Genomic DNA, 26,660 nt, shown 5'->3' with positions numbered 1-26,660 from the left:
GCTGGCTACAGGATTGTACCGCAGGCCGTCTTTTCTGCATTTGATATCATTAATCTTTTCTCTCTCTGAAGGCCGATGAATAAGGCAGTGACACTCTATTCGAGCATTCGCTTTTATTTATTAATATTTTTTGCGACAGCAATTATACAGACCCTCGAGCCACATTCTCGCCGTCAGCACCATCGATGCCGTGCGTTCCTGCTCAACTGCGCATGCGCGGCACGCGTGCGTAGGGTTCGAGCGAACCTCTCCAGAGCATGGAGTTGCATACAATTTTTGCGGGAAACTCCGTGCTCCAGATTCGCGTAATGCGTTTGGCTGCAAGAACGACGAATTTAGGTGGACGCACCGTCAATGCTGCGTCCAACCTCCTCGGGCGCCGAGCCAGCACCTTCCGCTTCTGGCACGAGGGTTGTGCGCTCGCACACAATAAACACGCCAGCGTTTCTGCTGAGTACGCGCAGTAAAACGTCACGCTAACGTTATCCACTGTTTCAAATGGCGCAGTCTGTAACGCCAACGGTTTCCCGGCCATCTAGTCTCGTGCACCATCGAGGTGCGGTGCTTGCAGCGCCACTGACGGCGCTCATCGCGCCCAGAGCAAGGTGCCTCGATATAGTGTACCGCTTGCGGGCGTGGCGGTCGAGGCACCCTACGCCAGCGTTAGTGTATACTCTGCCAGAGACGTGACACACTATGTAGCAGGAGTTGTCTCCCCGCATGAGTTAACTTGCGTGCTTCGTCGTGCCAGCATGTCGCACCCGCGTATTTTGAGAACACCATACGAGGACGTCAAGCGCACCGCTAAACCTTGCTATCGCAGCCAATATGCTTCGTTCGCCCTCAAGACGCAACTGCCAACTTTGTGTACTGTGATTATATTCTATTAGAAAGGCAGTGCTCACCTTAGTGACGGTGCTGTTCAGAGAAATGTGAAGGTTTGTTCGGTTTGCTTGTACACTCCGTATGAAGCACGTGCTTGCACTCATTCTCACCCCGAAGGCAGTGTTGGATTGCACCCTCGAGTAACCTGCGTGAATACCGAGGCCCCTCATTTCACGCGAATAAAACAGGCAGTGTGCTACGGTAATGCTGCTGTATTATTGATCCTAGGTGAGAGTACATGACGCAAAAAGAAATAAAAAAGACCTTGCTTAGCTGCTGGGGCTGCGCAAACGCAGCTGTCTCCATTTCCTATGTTCGCAAATAAAAGGAAAGTAATTGGATATAACTTTTGCGTAGAAAGTAGCGCTACGGAAAGAAATTCGGACTGCTACAATTACAATCCGCGTACTACAAACCTATTATGTACTGCAAAGCGAGAACGTAAGCCTTACTTTCCTCTTGGTATCAAATATGGAGAGAAGCTGCCAGTTTTTTGAATAACAATGCCCTTTTTTTGAATTCCTAAAAGATAATTCTGTACAATCCCGAATTATGTCGCCTAATATTTTTCACTGCAACTTTGAACAGAGCTATTTCTCAGTGGAGCTGACCCGGCGCATATTTCACCTTCACAGATAAGTCGCCCGTGGGCATTGCGTCATATATACGGTAAGATTTTGCTTGCAAGCCAAGTACATGTCCGGGAGGTATGCATGGGAGGTATGTGCATACTCATGCGCATGTGTTATTAAAGTAAAAAGATAGCACATGTATCCCCACACGTTTCCCGACGTGTTAAAGATGGTAATTTGAGTACTGAACTATTCACATATGTGAGAATTTCGTATATTGAGCACTTCTCTATTGCAAAAATATAGTATCGAGTTTTCGTTTTCGTTTGTTTAGTCTAACGTATCCACAAATACTGGTGAAAGCAACAGGTCTGGCATCGGCGCCTATACAAGAGTTTAGAAATCTATAAAAGAGAAATCCGGAGTTCGAAAATGAGGTTTTCTTTTGAGAAACGTAGGAAAGATAGGTGACATATATCCCATGTGTCCCAGCTAACGTTAGCCAAGCGGTTAAAATAAAAAGAGATGAGAAAGAAACACGGTGAAAGGTACAACCATAAACCCTACGGTTTTCTTTCATTACAGGTCTGACGACCAAACGCTGTGTATCGCACTGTGTCTTTTTCTTCATTTTTTTTTGTTTTAACAGCTTGACAAACGTTAGCTAGGACACCGCATATATGATGCGCGGGTAAGTTAGAGCTAGGTAAAATGGATAACGTTTGGGCAATCAATAATATTACATAATGAGATCATTACGTATCCAGTAAGCCTAAAGGGAGTGATAAAGAAGGCGTCTGAAAGGGATAAAGATGATACATTCTACCGTTATCTTTCGTTCGGTCACTTTGGGCACTAAATCATATCAAAAGTATAAAAGAGTGTGGAGCTGAAATCACAATCTTTGTTTATTTGGTTCCTTATTAGCGAATGCGAAGTCAAGCATGCAGAGAAGAGTTATTATTCTTACCCGAATGGTTCGCGCCGTTGTAGTCGACGTAGCTGTAGTGAGACTCGCTGCACGCATTAAGGAAAGCGTAGCTCAGTGACGTGTTGTAGCGGGGATAGTTGATCGGCGTCTCTCCCGTCATTCCGTGGTACTTGGCTTCTGCACTGGGTGAAAGTGTGTCGGTGTCACACAAACGTGATTTACGGCTGTGTGTCGGTTTCCTTTAAGTGCCCATGTATACAGCTTGAAGTAATTAATTGCTCTGTACAGCTTTCTGTGTTGAATGGTACCTTGTTTTAATGGCACCGAACGCTCGTTTGGTGGACTTCCTGTCTCCCCCCTCCTTACTCTGTCTCTCTCTATGTGACTCTTTTCGTTGCTTACGTTGTTTTCTAAGTTCAGGCGTAACGTTGCCTGGTCTTCTTTCGGGGTATATCCAAAACGTGCCACAATATTTTTTTATCATTTCATTGCACATGTATGTGTCCTTCATATCGCTGAGTTGTATCTATGGTTCTAGACGTAGCCGAATAAAAATTACTAGTGCTATACCGTAGGTATCCAAATATAAGTCAACGTTCTTTTTTTTAATGTTCCCCAAAATGAGCCACCGACCTACATTCGTGAACAAAAGCAGCAAAAGCGCAGAGCTAACCGACTTTCTCCGTCGCACTCGCTGAAAAGTCTGTCCGTTGATTATCTTGACTGCGTTTAAGTTATGCTGCGTGTTTAACGCACTCGGTGGCACCGGGGACGCCGACAAAAGAATCTGACGAGCACGACTTCCGTGAAAGTTCCGATGAAGAAGCAGCTTCAGGCATCGACTGGCAAGACATAGTATAGCCGAGGTTACGATAAACAGAACTGCGTCACGTTGTAAGTCTTTTTCGTTTCTCTAGAAAATATATGGGTCGACCTATATTTGTATTATATTTTTTTGGTTCTCCGTGAGCTCAATCTATAGGTTCGGCCTGTATTCGTGTTCGACCTATCTTCGAGTAAATACTGTAAATACATTTACAATAGGTGGTCCCGATGTGTCACTTAGGCGACCTAAAGTAATCAGCGGACAAATACCACGCCATACAGAGAGAGAGAGAGAGAGAAACTTCGCTTTGTTTTGCACTTTCACAGGACCCTTAGCCTAATTTCGCTGTACAAACCGATGGCATCGAGGTGCAGGGCGGCCCACGTCCCGCCCTAGCCCGTATGCGGGGTAACAATCATGCCCGCATATACAGCTCAGCTCATAAGACGTGCGTGGCACAGGAAATGCCACATTGTTGTTCGAAGTTTGTATTTCACCGATCAGTCACACGGTAATAGTGATAGATGACTATTTTGTGTACGAAAGCTTCCAGTCACATGTTTTTCACCTATCTCTGCAGTGCTCTGTGTCTAAAAGCAAAATTAATGTCAGCCAGTATGTACGAGTAATTGACCTTAGTCAAGGTGACCGTCTGCGAAAAAGGAGCGTCGCTGCCTGTTTCGTTTTCGATCCGTTTAGTTTCGTTTTGACTGGTTAAATACCAAAGCAGTTGGACAGGAAACCACGAAAACACGTAGCTATTATCGCAGAAATTCTTTAACACTTCGGATAAGATGAATCGCAAAAACGTCGATGAACAAAATAGTGCTTTCTCACTGTTACGGGCGCACTTGTCGTCTGCCTCCCACTAATTCCGGCGTGCGATCGCTATCACGCTCGCCTATCACCGTTTTCAGCATGCTTTCAGTGAGCAACATCCTCACTGCAGATAGAAAAATTCTTGCAAAAAAAGTCAGTGCCCTTCCACTCTGTCAAGAAGGATGACCAGCGAAGCGGTTTATGTGGGCCCCTTAATGGCGAACTGCAGCTCCGTCGCAGGTCGACCCGGCATTGCACTATCTTTGGGATTTTGTATCTACACACGGACACGATCCTGAGGGAACTAGTCCTGAACAGCTTCGCTGTAAAATGTTCCATGGCATTTTCCGCGTTACCCTTTCAAGATTACGCGCTCTGACCTGTAAGCTTTCCATTGCATTAAAAAGAAATAGGTACCATGTTAACTGGTTGTCGGTCCCTTTAAGGTGCACAGCATGGTATACCGGCCTCTAAGTGAGCCGTATGCGCCTTCTTCTTTTTTTGTCTACAATGACAAGACTAAACCAACTACTTCTCACTTCTGAAAAATGGCCACTTCATCTGCTTCATTCGCTATTTGAATATATTACGTTGAAACTGCCGGACTAACCATGTGTTTTGATTGATTCCGTCACAAGGCTAGCGAAGACTTGAACCGCCTTGCCCCCGCCATTGCTTCCGCTACGTATCGAGAAGCATTCCAGTACCCTGTCAACAGTCATTTGCAGTCACAGCTCTTGCGTATGTATTACCTGTAAACTTTTATATATTCTTCCTACCCATACTCCTCCAAATGAAGCCGGACGCCCCTGAGTGGCCGTTTGAAGTCCTGCTGTGCGTCCTCCTGTGTGTGTGTTCAGTGCTCCCTCCCTCCTTTTCTCTTTCCACCTGCTGTTGCCTCCGATGTAGTGCAGAAAACCAGACACTCGTCTGGTTCTTTTTGCTGCCTATCGTCTCCTTATCTTAGTGTCTATCATCTCTCTCCAAAAATGCCATGAGAGAAACTATAAGTCTTCTGTGAAAACCGGACACCAGTCGGAAATGTGCGCGCTGATATAGAGAACACTTTACGGTATTGCCTGGAAAGTGTCATCGCAGCTTGATTCAGCATTGGCAGCAACAACACTAAAAGGCAGATGGTTTTCTTTTTTTTATCTGTTTCAGTCATACGCTTATAAATGTAAGTCGCGACTTCAATAAACCAAAATTTCACATGTATTACCAAAGTCAAAAGCATTAATTAGGCACAGAGGGCGATGTCTCCTACTTGGGAATCGTCCAAGCCGCCTTAACAGACGGATCGACTCACTCTCTTCTTCGGAGACGCCGCTCACATTGAAGTACTCGATGGCCTTGAAGTTGGGCAACACACTGGTGTAATTCCAACCGGTGGCATTGAACTCTTTTTCCCACAAGTCAAAGTCGTGCCTGCTCCCGCGCACGAAGTTCATCGAGTTGATTGAACTGGTACCGCCCATAACTTTGCCTAGGGTCATCACAGCCACCTGTTCCCATGGTCAAGAAGCAAATAAATAAATGAAATTCGGCACTTGGAACTTGAAGGCTTCATGTCGAGCCTGACAAGATTGGTTACGCCCACCTCAAAAAGAAAATTTACCATATATTGAATTCTCTATTTTAGCAAGGCCCAAAGGCCAGCCAAGGTAATGAACACTATTCGCGCTAGTTGAAAACAGCCCCAACATACGGCACAATACAAGAAAAAGAAAAGACACGATAATTGTTAGACGTATCCGCCTGAATAGGTGCCGATGTTCTCCGACTATGTGCGCTGGAGTTTCGAGGCGCCGCGAAGCTTTGCCTCAGGTGCTCCTATGTAAATACACGTAGAATTAGCAACATTCTTTCTCGGCATTCGCTGCATCAAATTTTATTAAGTTGGTTTCGCTCAAAAATCACGTTCAACTCTAGTGACTGTGGGGGATAGATATTTAGCTGGGCATGAAATGTATGGCGAAAAATAAACCCTCAAATGTCAAAATTTAAGCACACTGAAGCCTCAAGCGTACAACTCTCGCTCAGAAATAAAAACGATATCACAATTCTGTACGCTACTTCTATTCAGACAAGTAAAACAAACAAAAAAATGTATAAATATTAAACAGTGCCGGGAAATCCGCCGCTAATTCGTGAGGAGGATTTTCGCAAATCCTTCACTATCATTTATTTATTTATTTATTTATTTCATTTTAGTTTAGTTTTTTCTTAGGGCTTACAGGAAACACTACAGAGGAGAGAATCTAACATAGTATCAGAAATAACATGCGTAGTAAGGAGACATGATAAAATAAAAACAGTGGTAACAATATAAAACAATGGCGCTTCACTACAGTATAGCGCAGCATGAAACAGAGTAATAAGTATCAAAGAACCATTAACCACTTTTATACGTGTTTGCGCTGTCCCCCCCCCCCTCCTTTGTAATGCCTTCGGGCCTTCAAGATGATAATAAATGAAATTAAATAACACGCGGAAAAGACGACAAAAGTAAGGATGTGTAAGGATTTGGTGTGGGATATGTGTTAAACGGCATTATTAAGCGCAGTAAGAAAAATATGAGGACCAGTAATCTAAAATAGGCCGGCAGGTAATTCCAACCTCAGCATCTTTTTGGAAGTTAAGGTACGTCAGTGTTTGGACGAGTTAAGGTACGTCGGCGTTGTACGTTGAAGAGCGCCTATTTTATGCTGATGCTCAATCCGAGAAGAAACTTTATACCAATTTCACGTAATCTATAAGCTAAGATATCGTTCTTGTAATTTATATGCTGTAAATAGGGAGGTTTACAGAACTGAGATATCTGTAAATTGCTATGGGGTTTCTCAACTCAGTGCTTCATTTTTTAAGCTTTATTTTCTACATGTTTGGTCAGAAAGATCAGAGGCCCTAAATAAGTACTCTGCCTGCTCTGGTGTGCATAATACATTTCATTCAAATTTCTTCAGCAGTTGCCTGATCATAGCATTTCTGTTTCACACTTACTTCAAAGGGAGATGGAGCTGGTATGAGGTAAATCTTCCGCTTAAGTTCTGTAGATTTATCGGGGTGCTATTGTACACAGGTTAATATTATGGCATTAGTTATATTTATAAATATAGACTTCTGAAACTTCTCGTCACTGATTCTGGGCTTCACCCTGCAAGCCAGCCTGCTTTTTTTTATCATGCCTGTCGAATGGTGGGGTCGGATTGAGCCACAATGTAATTTTCGTTATCTTTTATAGCATGGTACTTTTATCTCCTTAATGGTACATGATTTAAATGACAAAGAGCAGACAGAGGGTTGAAAGACGCGCATTTGACCTTGTAACTTGCACTTTGTGCCTGTGGGTCAAACGAAAGCTGTACTCGAGCTTGTACAGACATGAATATTTCACTTGGGTACAAACGAAGTCAATCTAGGGACGATGCATGCATTGAACAACGAAAGTGCATGTGTTACAATTTCATCTTTTCTGATAGCACCACAATCCACATCCGCCGCCAAGGTTTGTGAGTGGTGGCGCTGGCTGACATTCCCAGGGTTAGTTCTAGTAGTAACATATAAATATACCAGAAATTGGATGGGGAAGACGGCGCCATCGTAGCTCAATTGGTAAAGCATCGCACGCGTAATGCGAAGACGTGGGATCGTTTCCCACCTGCAGCAAGTTGTTTTCTTCATTCACTTTCAATTCCATTGATTTGTCATTTCTTTATTTCAATTAGTAAATACAAGCAATTTCCTCTGTGCTGTCCTTGGTGTCTTTGTTTGTTAGATATGTGTAAAATATGGTTAAACTCTAGGCCACAATATGGCGCCGCCAGTGTGGCCAATCACGCAAACGTTTCGTCTCACCCAGTATTCCCAGGCCCGGAACACTCTCAAGTTCAACAAATGGCCACAGAGGGCGAAAAAATTGATCGAGCGCCGCTGCTAAAACAACTGGCATAGTACACCAATTAAAAAGTCTCCCCGCGAGCGCATTATATCCCGCTAGAGGTGCCATAATAAGCGCAGTTTTAACCTGCAAACTTCCTTCAACAATAAACGAATTGTTTTTATTACATGATAAAGAGTACAAAATTATCATTCCCAATTTTACATTGTACTCTTTATTACCAACTTTGTTGTTTTTTGCCATTTTAAACGGAAAATTGCGTTCAGCATCATCGACCTCCCACGTGACCTCTGGCCTGGATTAAAAATTTTTACCGGTATGTTTGCGTGCACGTCAGGTACGGATTCATTGGTTCGTACATCGGTTGATTATTCTGTGCTAAAACCAGGCTAGTGCGCTTCGATATCTCGCGTTATTTAACTTGGGGTGTAAGCCCGAAAGCTAGGTTTCAGTCGTGAGCCATGTGGAACACGTCTGCATCGAAATGAGCGACGGATCCTGCTGCGACTGGAGACGGAAATACCAGTGAGTCGTTTAACATCGCTGCTTCAATCGCTATGTAATATATTCGTCTCGTTAACTTACAGGGTGAGGCAAGTTAACGAACTAGATGCTGCGCATTACGTATGGGCAGCCAGGACCCTCCGTTGCTGTTTCCGAAATAAACTTTCAGTTGCGAGGCCATCATTAAACAGACATTCACGCAAGAGAAAGTGATATCGGAACGCGTGTCACATTTTTCATCTCGTTGTAGCTGTAGCCATGGGTGAGTGAATAGCCTTATCAATATATTTTTTTCGAGTCCGCCGGAAAATTCTTTCGTCCACAGAATCTAATAACCCTTTGATAAACTGAAGCTAAAGTACTGGATTTAATGTATTAAACAGTTGCACGGAAGATAATTCACCCATATTTTGTACCTCTTGGTTCCAAATGTTCTTGCTGTTCAGTTTGGTTTACCTCAGGGCATTTATTCTTGCAGTAGTGAATCAGTGCATAACGTTCATGCAGAAAAAGAATGCATCATTTCTAATAGCTTCATGTCTTTCATCTATTTGCTTGTGAAACCAGCAGTGTGATTTCTCCTAGCGTGTAAATGAGCGCACAAATCTTCTCATTTGTGTTCTTAATAGTACTTAAGCTGTTGACATGCATTGTAGTTAGGCAAGCATCAATTTTACGGAGAGTAACATTATTTATTTACCATGCTGCTTAAGCACCATAGAACAAACAGTGCACATTTGCATGTGTTCGGCAGTCACAAACCATTACAATATATATGTCACACCTTTTCGCATATTATATTGCAAAATTGTGCTTATTCACTTTCTGAAGCAGTCAAAATTTCTGTTCCAGACATGCAGCAATGAGGATGGCACAAGTATGAAGCAACACACTCCATGCATCAAACAGAAGCTGCTGCCTGCTATAACAAGGTCATTGTGTGGACTTTGGCTGTTACTACAAGGTTCAGAAATAAATATGCTACTACACCTGGTTCAGAAATAAATATGCTTGAAATATGCTCTATTGTCTTGCTAGTCTTGAGATAGATGTCATTTGTTTGCAGCGGATGATATGAACGTTTGTTCATGTTTACAGTTCAGCATAATTGGTTCGAACATAAAAGAAAACACTACATGAGTTAGGTAATCTCTGCTGTATCTCATGCGTCACTGTTCTGCCTCAACAGAGTCTGCGCCAAGTACATCTTGGTCATCACGGGAGCACCCATCTACACCAACAGGAAGGGGCTGGAGCAGAATTGGCGAGGCTTTACACCACGAAGAAAGAAGCCATTCCGGAATTATTTGGATGAGATATCAAGTCTACGGACGACTGTGTCAAGAGTGAAAAGAGCCTCCGCCATCATTCCACCAGCACGGATATTGGCCGAGTCATCCAGTTACCTCAACCACAAGAAAAGTCTGTGTCTTCAGATGAACCTGCAGCCTCTGAACAAGCACAGACGACGCTGGCGAAAAGAATTCTTTCAGCTTGCCCTTCCTTAGTGAGCTTCCTGGCCTTGATAAATTCCATTTGTGCCAAGTATAATTTTTTTCAATGAATGCAAGCTTTTTTATTCCGCATTCTTGTTAGAGATCATTCCTCTTCCTCATCCAAACATTAAAGGGAGACCGATTCTTTGCTTATACCTAATACTAGCCACTGTCTAGCAGCACAACATATCTGTAGCAGTATGTTATAGTGTACGTTGCCATGAGGAATTCCTCTCTTGAAATAGCTGATGCGGCATTGGCGTGTGTCTTGCATTGATCTTTACGCTCTGTTCTATGTAGCATTTAACTTCTCTAAATTTTTGGGCCTTTCAGTGCTTGCAAGGTAGAGTGGCTTCTTGAATGTGTCCCGAAGCACTTTGGGCAGTAAGCGTTCGCGACTAGAACGATAGAGCAGCGAGAGGTAGTATAGCCGATCGAGCACCGAAACAAGGTTTTTCTCTCTCGTCCTCGTTGCCTCTCTCCTAGCCACAGCCCCAGTCCTCCTTGTTTTACAGTACAGTTATCTCCCCATCGGAAAAGGAAGCCGCCCCGCCGACCTACGGGTAGGACAACACAGGCGGATCATAGTAGGACTTGAGACGCTGGGCATTCACAATTTCGCGTCCTTGACGGCAATGATCCAAAGGTAGCTCGAGGGGTTCCACGATATAGTTCACTTGAGACATTTAATTGATCACGCGGTATGGGCCCTGGTACTTCAACGCGAGTTTCGGTGACAGTCCAGGGGTAGAGGCTGGAACCCAAAGCCACACTAGCGAGCCAGGAGCATAAGCTACAAGGGCATTGGAAGTTCCTCGATGGTGCTTCTGGCGCTGCTGGTCTTCTGGCGTAAATATACGGGAAACCTTGCAACACTCTTCTGCGTGTGCAGCAGCATCGGATAAGGTAGTTGTTCCCGTGGTGTCAGGGCGGTACGGAAAGATAGTATCCATTGTGGAAAAAGATTCGCGTCGGTACAGGAGAAAGAAGGGCGAAAATCCAGTGGTAGTCTGCGTGGCGGTGTTGTAAGCATAGGTCAGAAAAGGTAGAACATGATCCCATTTAGTTTGGTCGGATACAACCTACATGGCCAGCATGTCACCAAGAGTGCGATTAAAGCGCTCGATCATGCCATTAGTCTGCGGATGATACGCAGTAGTGGTGCGATGAATGATGTAGCATTTTTTGAGAGGAGCCTCGATGACGTCGGAGAGGAAGACGCGTCCTCTGTCACTGAGTAATTCCCTGGGAGCTCCGTGGCGAAGGATGATGTGGCGCAGGAGAAACCAGGCGACGTCACGTGCAGAAGCGCCGGACAAAGGGGAAGTTTCCACATAGCGCGTGAGATGGTCGATGGCCACGATTACCCGGCGATTTCCGGCTGATCTGGTTGGAAGAGGTCCATAAATGTCGATGCCTACTCGATCAAAAGCACGTGATGGGCAAGGCAAAGGCTGTAATGGGGCGGTTGAACGACGAGGGGGATCTTTACGGCGTTGGAAAACACGACAGGAGCGGAAATAATGACGGATGAATCGATACATCCCCCACCATTAGTAACGAAGGCGCAGACGCGTGTGTCTTCAGTACACCTGCATGCGCGCACTGGGGATCGTCGTGGAACGCTGCACAAATATCCGAACGCATATGCCGCGGGATGACAAGCAACAATTTGCGGCCGTCCGGGAGGTAGTCGCGACGGTAGAAGAGCCCGTCGCGAAGAGAGAAGTGATGTGCTTGGCGACGTAATGCGCGATTGGTAGTGGGTGTCGATGGGGTGGACAAGAAACGCAGCATGGACACAATCCATTGGACTTTCTTCTGCTCCAGAAGAATGTCCGTGGCAGCAAGGGAAGACAATGAGGCCTTCGGGGAGCTAACCTCGTCTGTTAGTGGCGAACGAGACAAGGCATCCGCATCCGAGTGTTTTAGGCCAGAACGGTACAGCACTCGAATGCCGTACTCGTGCAGTCGAAGGGCCCATCGAGCAAGATGACCGGATAGTTCTTTTAAGGACGACAGCCAGCACAGCGAATGGTGATCAGTTATCACGTCAAATGGACGGCCGTAAAGATACGGACGGAATTTGGTTATGACCCAAATTATAGCCAGGCGTTCTTTTTCTGTTTTTCTGTTGTTGTTCGATTCATGCTTAGTGAGTGCACGACTGGCGAAGGCAACCACGTACTCATCGAAGCCAGCCTTTCTCTCAGCGAGAACGGCACCAAGGCCAATGCCACTGGCATCCGTGTGTATTTCAGTTGGAGCACTGGGGTCGAAATGGCGCAGGATTGGTGGTGACGTCAAGAGACGACGCAGCTTTGTGAATGCGGCATCGCAATCCGGTGACCAGGCTGCAAGGTTGTGGCCACCATGAAGAAGCTGCGTTAAAGGTGCTATTATGGTGGCAAAATTGCCGATGAAACGACGGAAGTATGACGCTAACCCAATGAAGCTGCGCAGTTCTTTCAAGGTCGTTGGTCACGGAAACTGGGCAACAGCTTGTAGTTTCGCCGGATCAGGGAGTACATCTTCTTTCGACACGGCATGACCGAGGATGACCAGCTGCCGGGCAGCGAAGCCACACTTCATGTTAAGCTGGAGGCCAGCATCGGCGATGCACTTTAGGACGCGTTCAAGTCGAAGGGGGAAAGAAAGTCCGGTGAAAAGATAACGATGTCTAGATAACACAGGCATATCTGCCATTTGAGGCCACGCAAGATGTTGTCCATCATTCTTTCAAATGTGGCAGGCGCGTTACACAGGCCAAATGGCATCACGGTGAATTCAAATAAACCGTCAGGTGTGTTGAAAGCCGTGTTTGGACGGTCTGACTCAGCCACTGGCACTTGCCAGTACCCGGATCGTAAGTCTAAAGATGAGTAGAATTCGGCGCCTTGGAGGCAGTCTAGCCCGCCGTCTATGCGGAGTAGCGGATAAACGTCCTTGCGGGGGATCTTATTGAGTCGCCGGTAGTCCACGCAAACGCGAATTGTGCCATCTTTCTTTTTTCCCAGCACTACAGGAGAAGGAGGAGGAGGAGAAACATTTATTAAATAAAGAAAGGACAAGCAGGTGTCTTCCTGCTTGTGCGGGAGGCGCCCTTAGTCCAGGGCCCCTGCGGCTCTTGCTGTTTTCCGGGCCCACCGCACCAGTTGCTGCTGGTTACGAGGGTCCGAACTAGTCAGCACGGCCTCCCACTGTTCGGGTGTGGGGTTGGGTATTTGCGGGGCTGCCTTCACGTTGAGGCACGCCCATGTGGTGTGATATAGGGAGGCGTAATCATTTCAAAGGGGACATTTGCATGAATATAGAGTAGGGTGGATTGCGTGTAGTCTGCTTAAATGTGGGTATGTATTGGTTTGTAGCTGCCTCCATGTTACGGCGTCTTCACGTGAGAGGGTCTTGTGTGGAGGTGGGTATTGTCGTCTGTTCAATCTGTGGTGTTGTAGTATGGCGTTGTATTGTAAAGGTACGGGCTCCATGGATGCGTCTGTATCCCTCTCTTGTGGCGCCCGGGAGGCATGAGCTCGGGCTACAGCGTGCGCACGCTGATTTCCACGGAGGGACTCGTGTCCTGGAGTCCACACTATTTCAACGTCCGGGAATTGGGAGGCTTGTTTGAGGAGTCGGTGGGCGATTGAAGATATTCGACCTCTCGCGTAGCTACGGCAAGCTGCCTGGGAGTCGGTAATAATTGTGATGTACTCGTTTGTCAGACTAGAGGTGATGGCCAAGGCGATGGCTGTCTCCTCCACTACGAGGGCGCTGGCAGTGCGGACCGCCATCGAGACCACCTCTTGTAGGTTATAGTTGACAACGCTGGCCGTCATGGCTGCTTTTTGGGTTTACTGTGCGGCATCTGTGTATAGTGTGGTGGGGAGACTGCCATATTTTGTCCGTAGAGTTTTTGCGCGAGCTTGGCGACGATCGGCATGATGTTCTGGGTGCATGCTTCTGGGGATAGGGGCTACCTTGATGTGCTCCCGGAAGTTGGGGGCCAGATGGAAAGCCCAGGGACTGTGCGAAGGTTGTATGACGCTGCGTTGAAGCATGTCTCCAACTTGCTCAGCGATGACGCTACGCTCCGTGGCGGATACACCATACGGCCCGTGGCGCAAAGGCGCATGGTTGCCGGTGTCGATGTGAAGGACAACAGTGGAAGTACGGCCTAAGCGAGATTGTTGTAGGTCGAATGACGTGCGAAAGTGGTCTAGGAGATGGACGATCTGGGCGCGGTGCGCTGGAGTGAGGTTGGGATCATTACACTGGTAAAAATGTTGGGTCACACGGTGGCGTGGGAGGAGAAGCTTGAAGAGCCAGAGCATCAACCGGAGGAAAAGCCGGGTTGTCAGGCACGTCGTAAAGGAAGCTTGGTTCGATTTCGTCGGCATAGCCAAGACACTCATTGTGGAGCAGGCTAGCAGGGCAAGGAAACAGGTTCAATACATATAGTGCGCTGAAACCTTGTCGAATGGCAAGAAGGGCAAAAGGAAACAAGAAAGGATGACGGCGAGCAACAAGCTTAGACGGCATGAAAAGAACTGTGGAGTCGGAAAACCCAACGCAGGAAACGGGTACAAGGGCGGTAGAGTACGGAGGAACCTCGGTGTCGGCGGTGACGAAGACACGACCGGAAGCGTCATCAGTATCTTCAAAAACGTTGGTACAGAATGGCGACGGCGCGAGTTCAGCACGGGCACAATCTATAACGGCATGATGAGAGGACGGAAAGTGCCATCCTAAAATCATGGCATGGGAGCTGCGAAGGAGAACAACGAACTCAACATGGTATAAAGCGCCGCTTATAACAACACGCACGGTACACTTCCCTAAGGGTTCAATTGGCGCAGCGCTTGCTGTACGTAATGAAATGGCTGAATATGGCGTTGCGACTTTTGTAAGGGTAAGACGAAGCTGGTACAAAATCACTGACATTGCTGCTCCTGTGTCTACAAGTGCATGAACGGCAATGTCTTCTGCATAAACTCCGAGGACGTTCGCAGGAAATAAATGAGGTCTTGAGGAGTTCGTGGAGATCGCAGTTCTTGCCTCCAGAACTGCGGTCCTTAGTTTTCCTCTCGGATAGCTTCAGGGCGACGGATCAGCGGCGACAGAGAACGCCGACGGGGAGACGGAGACCTACGGGTATTGAAGGTTCGGGAAGCAGGAGGCGAGGCTTAGAAGGGCTGAGCGGCAGTAGCGGAACGGGACGGAAAGTCGAAACCATTGCCTTGTGCCCTCGGAGAATCCGAAGGATACCATCAGAGCTGGCGGCAAAGCCGTGCTACATGCCCAGGCAGGCCACACGAATAACAGATAGGCCGCTTGTCATGGGTGCGCCATGGATTAAGAACAGCGGGCGGAGACTGATGGAAATATTGGCGAGGTGGGCGCACGGGCTGTTGTGGCGGCCAGTAGCTGCACGGGGGGGGGGGGGTTAGACCCCGAAAAGGTAGAATGGTACGTAACCAAGCTTGTCAGCTTCAGACCATTTGTTGTGGGCACTCACTCGGTTGTACGATTACAGCCAGTCCTCTACGTCACGATAGTCAGTGCCATTGAATATGGGAGGATCCCGTTGGCGTAGCGCACCAGGACAGACGACCGGAGGCGGTGCTATGGTTGGGTCGGTAGGACTACTCCCTTCAAGCATGGTATATGTGACAGAGATCGTTCGGCTTCGGAGTTCCAGGTTTGCAAAAGGTCCAGCACCTACCACCAGATGTCGCGAAGCACGTTCGGCAGTAAGCGTTCGCGACTAGAACGATAGAGCAGCGAGAAATAGTGTAGCCGATCGAGCACCGAAACTAGGTTTTTCTCTCTCGTCGTCGTTGCCTCTCTCTAGACACAGCTTCACTGCTCCTTATTTTACAGCACAAACGAAATCTTTTTTATTTCCATATTTAATTCCTAGTTTCATTCAGGATTGCTATTCTTGCTCGACAGCCAGCGTTTTTGCGCAAGCTACATTGAAGTGCTTGATTGCGGAACCTGGTTTCGCTGCTGTCCGACTTGGTACTTGTCACCATGTTACGTTTCTCGTATGTGGGAGCCTGGTCAGTTGCATTGGGAAACAGTCTCTCTAGGCAAGCACCTGCTCCTACAGTCCGCACAGTGACATAGACTGCTAATTTACACGAACCGTGATTGGTGCTCCCAGTTCCGTCATTTCCTGCTGCTGCCATGTGCAAATTTTGCTTGTGGCCTTCCGCGGACATAATTTGGCGTCAACGGAGACTCTCATACGTGATTACATGGTTCTAAGTGTATGAAGTTGATATACACATGTGTGGAAAGGCCTGATAAAGTGGCTGCAAAATGTTGATGCCCACAAAACCGACCATGCCCATATTTAGAGAATGTGGGGCACCAAGTATGAGTTACACATTAGTGGCATGCGAACGAACAAAAAGAAACGTGCAGGTTGGAAAGGAGGTAACGCTAAAATGCCCGGCATTCCATGTCGCTGTGTTGGCTGCTGCAGCAGATGCTTGCGTCACCCGATTGCTTCGCAGTGCAGGTTGCTCATCTTAAACGGCGACTGTCGGCGCAAACACGTGGGACACATTGTCCAATCTGCTTGCGCTGCTGGTCGTTGCTTGTTACCAGACTACCATGTGGGACGAATGCAAGCACTATGCTTACAGTCGGATGGTTGAATGTGCCACAAGCGACCCGTGTGCGTGCGTGCTCACTGTTGTCATGTTGATCGTAGCCAATGTATAGTGTATAGTGCCAATGTATAGATTGGGCGTTATGTTAGAGTATGCTGAAGTGATTTGATTGCAGAGTCTTGTTTCAATGCTGTCCCACTTGATCATGGTTGCCGTGTTACGTTTCTCGGATGTGGCGGCCTGGTCAGTTGCATAGGGCAACGGCCTCACGAGGTAAGCACCTGCTCCTGCAGTTCGCACAGCGACATAGTCTCCATGTTTACGTGCACTGTGATTGGTGCTCCCTGTTCGCCCTTTCCTGCTGCAGCCATGGGTAAAGTGTGCTTGTGGCCTTCTTCGGCCGCGATTTGGCGTGAACGGAGACTATCATACATAAGAACATGATTCGAAGTGTATGAAGTTGATATCCACATGGGGTGGAAAGGCCTGCAAAAGTGGCTGCGAAATGGCGATTCTCACAAAACAGACCATGTCCATTTTGAGAGCCAGTCCATTTTGAGTGTGAGCGACACATTAGCGGCCACTTAAAGAACAAATATAAACGTGCAGGTAAGAAAGAAGGTAATGCTAGAATGCCGGGTAGTTCATGTCTCTGGGTAGGCCATGGCAGCAGGTGCCTGCGTCACCCGATTGATTCGCAGTGCAAATTACGGCGGCTGTCAATGCAAACAGGTGGGGCACTGCCCAATTTGCTTGCGCTGCTGATTGTCACACGTTACCAGACCGCCGTGTTTGACGACGAAAGTGAGGAGTTGCAAATGCAAATTTTATTTCTGCTCTTGTAGGAGCAGGGTGCACTGCTTTTCTTCTGTCAATAAAGTCGCACGTCCTCTTCACTCACTTGTGGCTTGTTTGTATGGGCCTCAGTAGAGGCTGTTTAGTCTCCTGGCAATTAAAACGCGGCAGCTGAGGCATGCCGCAAAGCCAGCAAGGCGAGCACGGCCCGTACCCAGCGTACGCCACCAATAAAAAGCGGCCATATTGGATATTGCACTAAAAGAAATGCATTTCCTATCCTGTTTAAGTAGCGCCATCTGTCGGGCCCTCTGATAAGTTCCATGCGCTGCCGCTTCTTATTGGCGTACCACTGTAGAAGGTACTTTCCCTTCTCTAAAGTTGGTTCTTTATTCTATGTTATTCCGTAAACTCCCGCACTTTAAGGACAAACTAAAACTTTGTATTATGAGCACTGTGTTACAAGACCGACACAGCACTCTTGGGTTCTACATTTTGCGCTCCGGCTACTTCTTTCCTTTTTCCGACTAGCCACCGAATTCCGCCACACTCGCCACACAATCTTCCCTGGCATCAAAACTACGGGAGAAAAAAGAAGCACACGTAAGTTTGTGCTTGAAAAATATTCGTAGTTTTATTGAACACTCTATTACAGAAGATCAATTACAAGATCGATTGAAAGATCGATTACAGAAGTTGCGTTCACACAGGGTATCTCGCATCCGGCGACGAATCCTCATTACAATGGAAAGTGCCAAGCCTTACAGAGAAGAGCAGTGACAGGTGGCACTCGTTGCTAGCTACGTCGCTGCGCAATGCATTGACGTTCACGCCGGCCAGAGCAGTGGGCCTTCTCAGACGTGCATCGATGCGAATGCGTGTTTCCTTCAACGGTGAACCCTTTCGTACGCAAGCACATACTTTAAACATGGTAACGTTTATTAAGGCGAATGCTCGCAGTGTGACGCTACGAAAGCTTCTCTTTAAGTGAGTAAGATGAATGGCAGAGGAAGAAACAACTACGCGGCGCCTGTGGGAGCCGAAGGGCGAACCCCCGCAAGAATCTGGAGGCGCTCCACCAATTGAGCCACGGCGATGGTTGTTCCACGGGCCACTCATACAGAAATACCCAATAAAGTACACTGTAGAACAGCCACCACCGCCGTAGCTCAATTGGTGGTGTATCACAGGCGTGGTGCAGGGGTTCTAAATTCGACTCCCCCAGGCGCCAAGTTGTCCACTTTCATTTCCCTTTTCTTTATTCATTATGCGTGTCAATAGAGAACACAGTTCATTTGCCCCGTGCTTCTCCGTGCTTCATTTTATAAGGTAAGCTGGCATTAATACTGGCCTAATGCAATGCGGCGAAAACTCTCGAACTTACTTGTCCTGGGAAAGAGAGGCACGAATTGGTTTGCGGTATCGTGGTGTACATCCAGGTGTTGCTAGGCTTCGCTGCAAAGGGAGCGAAGAAAGGAACAAGCAGATCGGCCGTCTCGTTTAGGCCGGCCTCGAGGAGAAGAACCTTGAACGTGTTGTTGGCAGACAGTCGGTTGGCCACAACGCTGCCCGCAGAACCAGCGCCCACTGTAATGTGCATAGAGGAAGAACACTATTTGGCATCGAGATATCTGCATACATGTACAAGTGCCACATATTTTCGTAAAGGAAGTTTGTGCCCTGTAACATTTTATCGCGATAGAAAATATACGAACCGCCAAGGGTACGTGCCGATCGCTGAGCGGAGGCTGTGCAGCGGAAGTGTGAAGCGATGCGTATACGCGTGGCTTAGAGTTACTGTTCTTTATGTGATTGATGAGGGCTTCTGAGGGCTAGTTATGATAAATAAAACCTTAGAGAAGGGAGGGAGGGGGATTACCAAATCCATTACTCGTTCGTCTCCCAGTTTCGGAATAAAGCGAGGTCGACAGTGAAATATATCGTCTCTTTCAATTTGCTCACTCATTCGCTAAAAATTGCACAAACATGCTCAACGTTGCGTTTTCATTAACAGAGATGGTTTGAAGGTCAGACAGCTCGAAGGTTGTGTTCGTTACTGAAACTCTGGAAAATGGCTACCCTATTCCCAAAGGTATGAATGGTAGGTCATTTATTGCATGCATGTTAATGTATTGTAGCGAAGAAGACTGGCGCGCCCTATGGACGCGCTATCACATCGGCCCGCCGACGAAGAGGGGCTCGCGCTCTCGGTGTCTGACGCTCGACTGAGACGGTCGCGTTCCTGACTGCTCAATAAACCGCATTGCATATTTGGTAGAGCAGTGCTGGGTAGTACTTCCCCAACCACCCTGGAACTACGTAATCAGACACTGCCGGCCATCATGCCTGACGACGCCAGCCAAATAACACCTCCGGCATCGCCAACATTAATTTGTCCTGGTCAACGTGATCCTCCGATCTTGAGCGGTTCCGACGAATACGATGTAGAAAATTGGCTCTCGACATATCAGTGGGTGAGTGCCCACAATAAATGGGACGACGCTGCAAAACTCAGTTACGTGAACTTCTATCTCACGGGTGTCGCTAGCGTGTGGTACCACAACCACGAATCCGATCTCAGCACCTGGCCAGATTTCAAGGCGCCCATTACGCAAGTCTTCGGTCGCCCTGAGGTGCGGAAGCTCCGTGCCGAAGAGCGCTTGCACAGCCGTTACCAGCAACCCGGTGTAAACTTCACCAAGTACATAAAAGACGTTGTGGACCTTTGCAAGTGCGTCGATCTATCGATGACTGAGTCTGACAAGATCAGTCCCGTAATGAAGGGAATCGAAGACGACGCATTCCAAATGCTGCTCTCGAAAAGCCTGCAGATGGTGGTCGAAGTCGAGGAACTTTGTCAAAGCTACGACGAACTCGGGAGGCAACGTCTACTCACTCGACGTTCTTCGGTCCCCGATAGTTCCATTGCAACTTTAGCTGCTGTGACTAACAACGACCATCTGCTCGGCGAAATCAAGGACTTTATACGCTCCGAAGACGCCCGCCAGCTATCCCTACTCACCGCCGTCCCAGGGCCTAGGCCGTCCTTGGCTCCTACGTTGCGTCAGATGCTCCAGGAACAAGTGTCCAAAGCTATTCAGTCCTCTCGTGCAGCGCCACCATTGCCTGTACCTCTAAGGTACGCCGAAGTTGCAGCACGACCACCTCCATCGACTTTTTAAGCACCACCGTTTGCTGCACCGCCACGTCCAATCCCTCCAGTGCACACCACCAGATCACCAGGTAGCACGGGGCCCTGGCGTACACCCGACAATCGTCCCGCGTGCTCCTTCTGTGGAATCCCTGGTCATGCGGCACGGCACTGTCGCCGCCGTTTGTGGCTTCAAGGTAATGACCAACCTGTCCGCTCCTGCGCTTCGCCAGTTTCGTCCTTCTCGCCACCAAATGACTCGCACTTGCCGTCTACGAGCAACGTCATTCCTTGTGCCCGTGATCGTCGCTTGCCATCCCCCTTTCCCCCATGCGGCGGCGTCCGGCCCTATCGGAGCAGGAAAACTAGCTACCGCAGTTCAAGACGCGAGAACTGCGTTCCAGTCGAACCACACAAAGCCTGGCTCTCTTCCGACGAACGTAATCGAAGTATCTGTAGAAGAAGTCGTCACACTGGCATTAGTCGGTGCAGGCGTCGCCGTTTCAGTAGTTACGGAAGAACTTTGCCGCAAGCTTCGAAAAGTAATGACGCCCTTATCTGCGCTGTCATTCCGGACAGCAAGTTCCCTGTGCATTACCCCTGTTGCCGCATGTAGCGGCTGCATCGTCATTCAAGGATACACGTATACAGTCGAGTTCGTCGTCCTCTCATCCGTTCATACGACGTCATCTTGGGGTGGGACTTCCTTTCCGATCATCAGGCATTCTTTGATTGTTCTGGCGCCGAAGTTGAATTTTCTCAGCTTCCCGATACCCGTTTACATGACTTTGACGATTCTGGTGACAAACTGGCCGTTACAGAAGACGCCATGATCCCTCCTCGCTCTTCTGTGATTGCGAATGCCTGCTCTTCTTTCGCCACTGACACTACTGCCCTGTTTGTCCCATCGGACATTTTTGTTCGCCGACGGTGTTCCCTTCCCTTCGCTGTCCTAACTGTCAGCGGTGGCTGCACGCGACTGCTCATTTCGAACACTAGGGCCACGCCCTTCGTCTTACGTCGTGGCGAGTGCCTTGGACGTCTTCAGCCTCTTTGACAATCTTTGACGCACCTCTTCACAACACCTGTTCAGACGTGAACTCGTTGACTTATAGCTTGCCTTGTACCCAGCCTACGCAAGACGTCTTCCATAGCTCACTAGATGCCTTCCTGAGCCCTACGCAGCGTTCTCAGCTTCTCAACCTTCTACTGAAATACCAATCTACGTTCGACTGTCAACAAGCCCCACTAGGCCGCACATCGACTGTACGTCACGAGATGGACACCGGCACCCACGCACCACTGCGCCAGAGGCCTTATCGTGTATCAACCGCGGAGCGCCATGTTATTGAAAATCAAGTAAGCGAAATGCTTGAGCGTGGAGTGGTTCAACCCTCTAATAGTCCCTGGGCGTCACCTGTAGTCCTGGTTAAGAAAAAAGATGGCTCAATTCGATTTTGCGTCGACTACCGCCGTCTTACCGCCGTCTTCTCGAAAAACTGTTAACTCTCACTTTTCTTATCATTTGGACTCTAACATAGTTGACCACACCAGAGAATATAAGTACTTAGGAGTTCTCCTTACGCACAATCTTTCATGGACTAAACACATCACCTCCATTTCAGTTAACGCCTCCAGATCCTTAGGATTTCTGCGCCGCAACTTAAGAAGTGCGCCTTCACCACTACGAAAACTAGCTTACATAACTATTGTACGGCCACAAATTGAGTACGCCTCTTGTATATGGTCTCCTCATAAAAATTACCTTATCGAACTCCTGGAGAGCATCCAGACTAGAGCGAGCCGTTTCATTGCAAGAAATTATAGTAACCAGCCAAGTGTAACCCAAATAGAAATCGATCTTTCGTTGCAACCACTACCTACTCGCCGTGATATTGCTCTTCTATTATTATTTCGTAGATTCGTTCACCCAGTTGGCCTCACCTTATCAAACCTGAAAAAAGCATCCTCGACATCACAACGACTGAACAATCAGTTCAGCTACACCCGAATTTATGGCAACACACACGCTTTTAATTTTTCAGCTTTGCCCCGTGCGGTCCGTTTATGGAACGCTCTACCAGATAACATCGCTTGCCAATCTAAACACAGTGCATTTCGCAATCTGCTAACCGATCAATATGCCGTTTCAACTGTCTAAACACGTCAAATTTTTTCTACAAGTTAAAAAAAGAATTTCAATGGTCCCAATTTCTTTACAATACTTACCGCTGTATAACATGCAAGAACGTTTACAATGTTATTATGCTATTATGTTATTTTTTGCCGTTTATTGTTATTGCTCTAGATATTGTATTTGCTAATGTATTAATTTTTCATGTTGTGTGCACACTCCTTTCATTATACTGATGTTTATTTTTTCCCGATTCCATACTAATGTTACCGTATTTCCCCCCTTACACTATGCTTTCTCGAAGGCCTGTAAGGTACATGTAAATAAAAAAAAATAACTCGCAGAGACGTTTACCCTCTACCGCGCATCGACGATGCTCTGGATTGTTTGCAAGGCGCAGAGTATTTTTCTTCTCTGGATTTACGCTCAGACTATTGGCAAGTGCCTATGAATCCTGCCGATCGCCTGAAGACAGCCTTCGTGACCCCAGACGGCCTATTGAATTCAACGTTATGCCGTTTGGGCTTTGCAACGCCCCTGCTACATTCGAACGAATGATGGACAATCTCCTACGCGGGCTAAAATGGAAGACATGCCTATGTTACCTTGACGATGTCGTCGTCTTTGTTCCAGATTTTTACACACATCTGTACCGTCTCGAACAAGTCCTGCAGTGCATCACCGAGGCAGGCATCCAGCTCAACTTGAAGAAATGTCGCTTTTGAGCCGAGCAGCTTGCAATACTTGAAGGCCGTCAGCTGGCCCGTTCGTTCACGGTGGAAGACCGGAGTCCAAACATTCCGTCGCGATGATGACCGACCTCCCTGCACCTACCAGCCGGACTCACTAGTCTAGCTTTGGATACCTTCAAGCACCCCTAGTCTATCCTCTAAACTCCTCGCTCAATACCACGGTCCCTACCGCGTCGTACAACAGACGACGCCAGTCAACTACGTCGTCGAGCCGCTGACGCCCACTGACTTGAGGCGTTGCGGACGCGAGACAGTGCACGTCCAGAGGCTTAAACCCTATTACGACCCCCTTGTCCTCGCTTCTGTTTTAGTCGCCAGGATGGCTCCTTCTTCTCCAGGGGGCAGTTGTAGCGAAGAAGACTGGCGCGCCCTATGGACGCACTATCAACATCGGCCCGCCGACGAAGAGGGGCTCGCGCTCTCGGTGTCTGACGCTCGACTGAGACGGTCGCGTTAATGACTACTCAAGAAACCGCATTACAGTATAATATAATTCTCACCATAATTAGCTAGTCTATGTGATCGATGAATAAATATAATTAATCAGTTGCTTCATACAATCAGCGCAATAAGTCCTGAAATTTTTTTACAGGCGTTAACAAATAGGAGGGAGTGGCAAGACAAAAAGAAGAGGGGAGGGGGCGGGGGGTGACACGCCGAGCAGCAACTGCGGGTGCCGGTAAACGGAGTGACGCAAATTAGCAAACGTCAAGTTAAATATATCTATAATCCCTTCCTCTGGCGCTGCTGACGCCGATGCTTTTCCTTCGGTCTCGCCTCATGCACCATCGGAGTAGGACGCCTGCAATTACGCTAGCGGCGCTCTACATCACGCCAGCACTCTGAGACGCCTTCAGCCTTATGCTGAGTATTATCTGCTTCAATGTTGCGCCCTCGTGTGAAAGTGTCGATTTTGTTGCGAAGCTTACATCCGCAATGTGAAACTCTAAGGGCTTCTGTAGAGCAACTCCTCAAGGGAGGCGCGACTCTGAATGAGGTGTTCAAAGTGGGCGTTCTTATTTAACATGAGAAATATACATTGGTGTTATGCGAAAGGTCCAAAAGCGATATGAGAAATCAGTAGCATTTAAATTTTACTATATCTGTATATTATCCACTTTAGCTTCGTAAAACGTTTTCTGCTTGTAGTTCTCGAGCTCAATAACGTAAAATTATTCCAATATGTTTTCATTCAAACCTCCTGACGTCAAATTTACTAGCTGCTGACGCAAGCATCGGGCGATGACCCGCAGCCTTGCCTGAACAGCCAAATCAAACGCTCTCCTCGTCTATAGATCACTTTTGTTTGCTTTCAAAAGGAATAAAATCGCCTACATTGAGCGGTTTTTCTTATCTAATTGGCGTCAGAGTTCGGCCCGAGGTAAAGCTTCCTCAAGAGGATGCTTTAGCTGGGGCCCAACTCCGACACAGCCTATTCAAGTACGTGTAAAACGCAAGAATGTTTTTCTGAGATAACCCCTTGACCGATATTAATGAAATTTGCTGCATTTGAGAGGGAACGTTAAATTCTAGTGACTGTTACACGCGGAATTTGAGTTTAGGGGCTTAATGTTATTGAAAGAATTTTAAAACATACGAAAGATCGAAAGAAATAGAAGCACAAATTTACAAATTAATAGCTCACCGTGAAGAATACTAATAGCGGTTCCGTAAACGGCATCCATTAGATAATTTAAAGCGGACAAATTCTATAGGTCAATATATATATTACATGAATTTGTTACGTTGTGTACAAGGGTTTCCCAAAAGCTCTATTTACACATTACTAACGTATAAGGTGTTCCAGCAAGTACGGACGCGAGAACAAGTAAAAAGAAATGGACAGGACAACGCTTGACTTGCAACTGAAGTTTATTGGGAATGCATTCCACAAATCTCCACCAGGCATTCGTATGCAACCAAGAACAATAACAAGGTTTATAGTAAAATATCAACAAAGTATATACACGTACACAGAAGCCAAGTCGCACCCTTTCCCGACAAGGGCAACAACACTTTAATTAACATGATAAATTTAAACATTGAAGCTCTTTATCATTGATACGGACCGAAGATTCACTCACACATGTATGCGCGCCCAACTACTTGATGTGGAATGCTTCGCTTATTTCTCTTTCCAGTTTACTGCGCTCTCTCCCCACAATCTATACACTATCAAAAGCTGGTCGGCAATCGTGCTTTTTGCAATGCAACGGCAAGTTCCCTTCTGTAGCTGTATGTAACAAATAGCGATGCTCACGCATGCGGTCATTAATGCAACGACCTGTCTGGCCAATGTAGGACAGTCCGCATGAGAGAGGAATGTGATCGGTGATTGGCGATCAATCGGTGACCTTGAAAGGTAGTTGGCCTCGGAGTGCTCTCTTCCGGACTTGCACACCACTTTCACAACGAATTTTTGAAGCCTTAGGCTCCAACACGCTAGGCGACCGGACGTATCCTTCAAGTTCGCAAGCCAGCAAAGTGAGTGATGATCGCTGACAACACTGAAAGAACGGCCATACAGATACGGGCGAAACTTCATAACTGCCCATACCAGAGCAACGCATTCCTTTTCTGTGGTCAAGTAATTAGACTCAGCACGTGAGAGCGTCCTGCTTGCGTATGCAATGACTCTCTCGGCTGAGTCATGCCTCTGCACGAGTACAGCGCCTAGACCTACGTTGCTAGCGTCCGTATGAATCATGGTAGGGCGTCCTCGTGAAAGTGAGCCAGTACAGGAGGTGTTTGCAGGCGCTGTCGGAGATCATTAAACGCTGTTTGTTCTTCTTCGCCCCATACGAAGGCAACGTCTTCTCTTGTAAGGTGCGTTAACCGTGCAACTATATGTGAAAATTGGCGATAAATCTTCAGTAATACGGAGCAGACACCTAGGAAACGCCTCACTGCCTTCTTGTCCGTTGGCGTTAGAAAATTTGCGACGGCCGTGATCTAGTCGGGGTCAGGGCGGACGCCTTGTTGACTCACAACATGACCCAAGAACTGGAGTTCCTCGAAACCAAAGTGACACTTTTCTGCTTTCAGTGTTAGGCCGGCGGACCGGATTGTTTATATAACCGCCAGCAGCCGTCTGAGGTGTTCCTCGAACGTTTCCGAAAAAAATATGACGTCGTTGAGGTATACTAGGCGTGTCTGCCACTTCAAGCCTGACAGAACCATATCCACGAGTCGCTGAAAAGTTGCTGGAGCTGAGCATAAGCCTAAAGGCAGGGCCTTGAATTTGTAAAAAGCCCATCAGGCGTTACGAAAGCAGTCT

At 47.4% G+C, this 26,660-nt stretch overlaps 1 protein-coding gene across 1 annotated transcript in view; it reads right to left on the bottom strand.

Annotated features, from left to right (window-relative positions):
* LOC142589606 (glucose dehydrogenase [FAD, quinone]-like) overlaps nt 1-26,660 on the bottom strand; it is a 53,277-nt gene that overhangs the window by 22,759 nt on the left and 3,858 nt on the right. The window contains exons 2-5 of the mRNA XM_075701105.1: nt 18,731-18,933; nt 5,343-5,538; nt 2,428-2,565; nt 906-1,030 (exon numbers count right to left, since the gene is read on the bottom strand). Coding sequence (XP_075557220.1) covers nt 906-1,030; nt 2,428-2,565; nt 5,343-5,538; nt 18,731-18,933 — 662 coding nt within the window. The remainder of the gene's footprint in view (nt 1-905; nt 1,031-2,427; nt 2,566-5,342; nt 5,539-18,730; nt 18,934-26,660) is intronic.

The sequence above is a fragment of the Dermacentor variabilis genome, chromosome 8, assembly GCF_050947875.1.
Source record: "Dermacentor variabilis isolate Ectoservices chromosome 8, ASM5094787v1, whole genome shotgun sequence".
Taxonomy (NCBI): domain Eukaryota; kingdom Metazoa; phylum Arthropoda; class Arachnida; order Ixodida; family Ixodidae; genus Dermacentor; species Dermacentor variabilis.
Note: the sequence above shows the minus strand (reverse complement) of the source record. Positions and strands in the feature narration are given on the sequence as shown.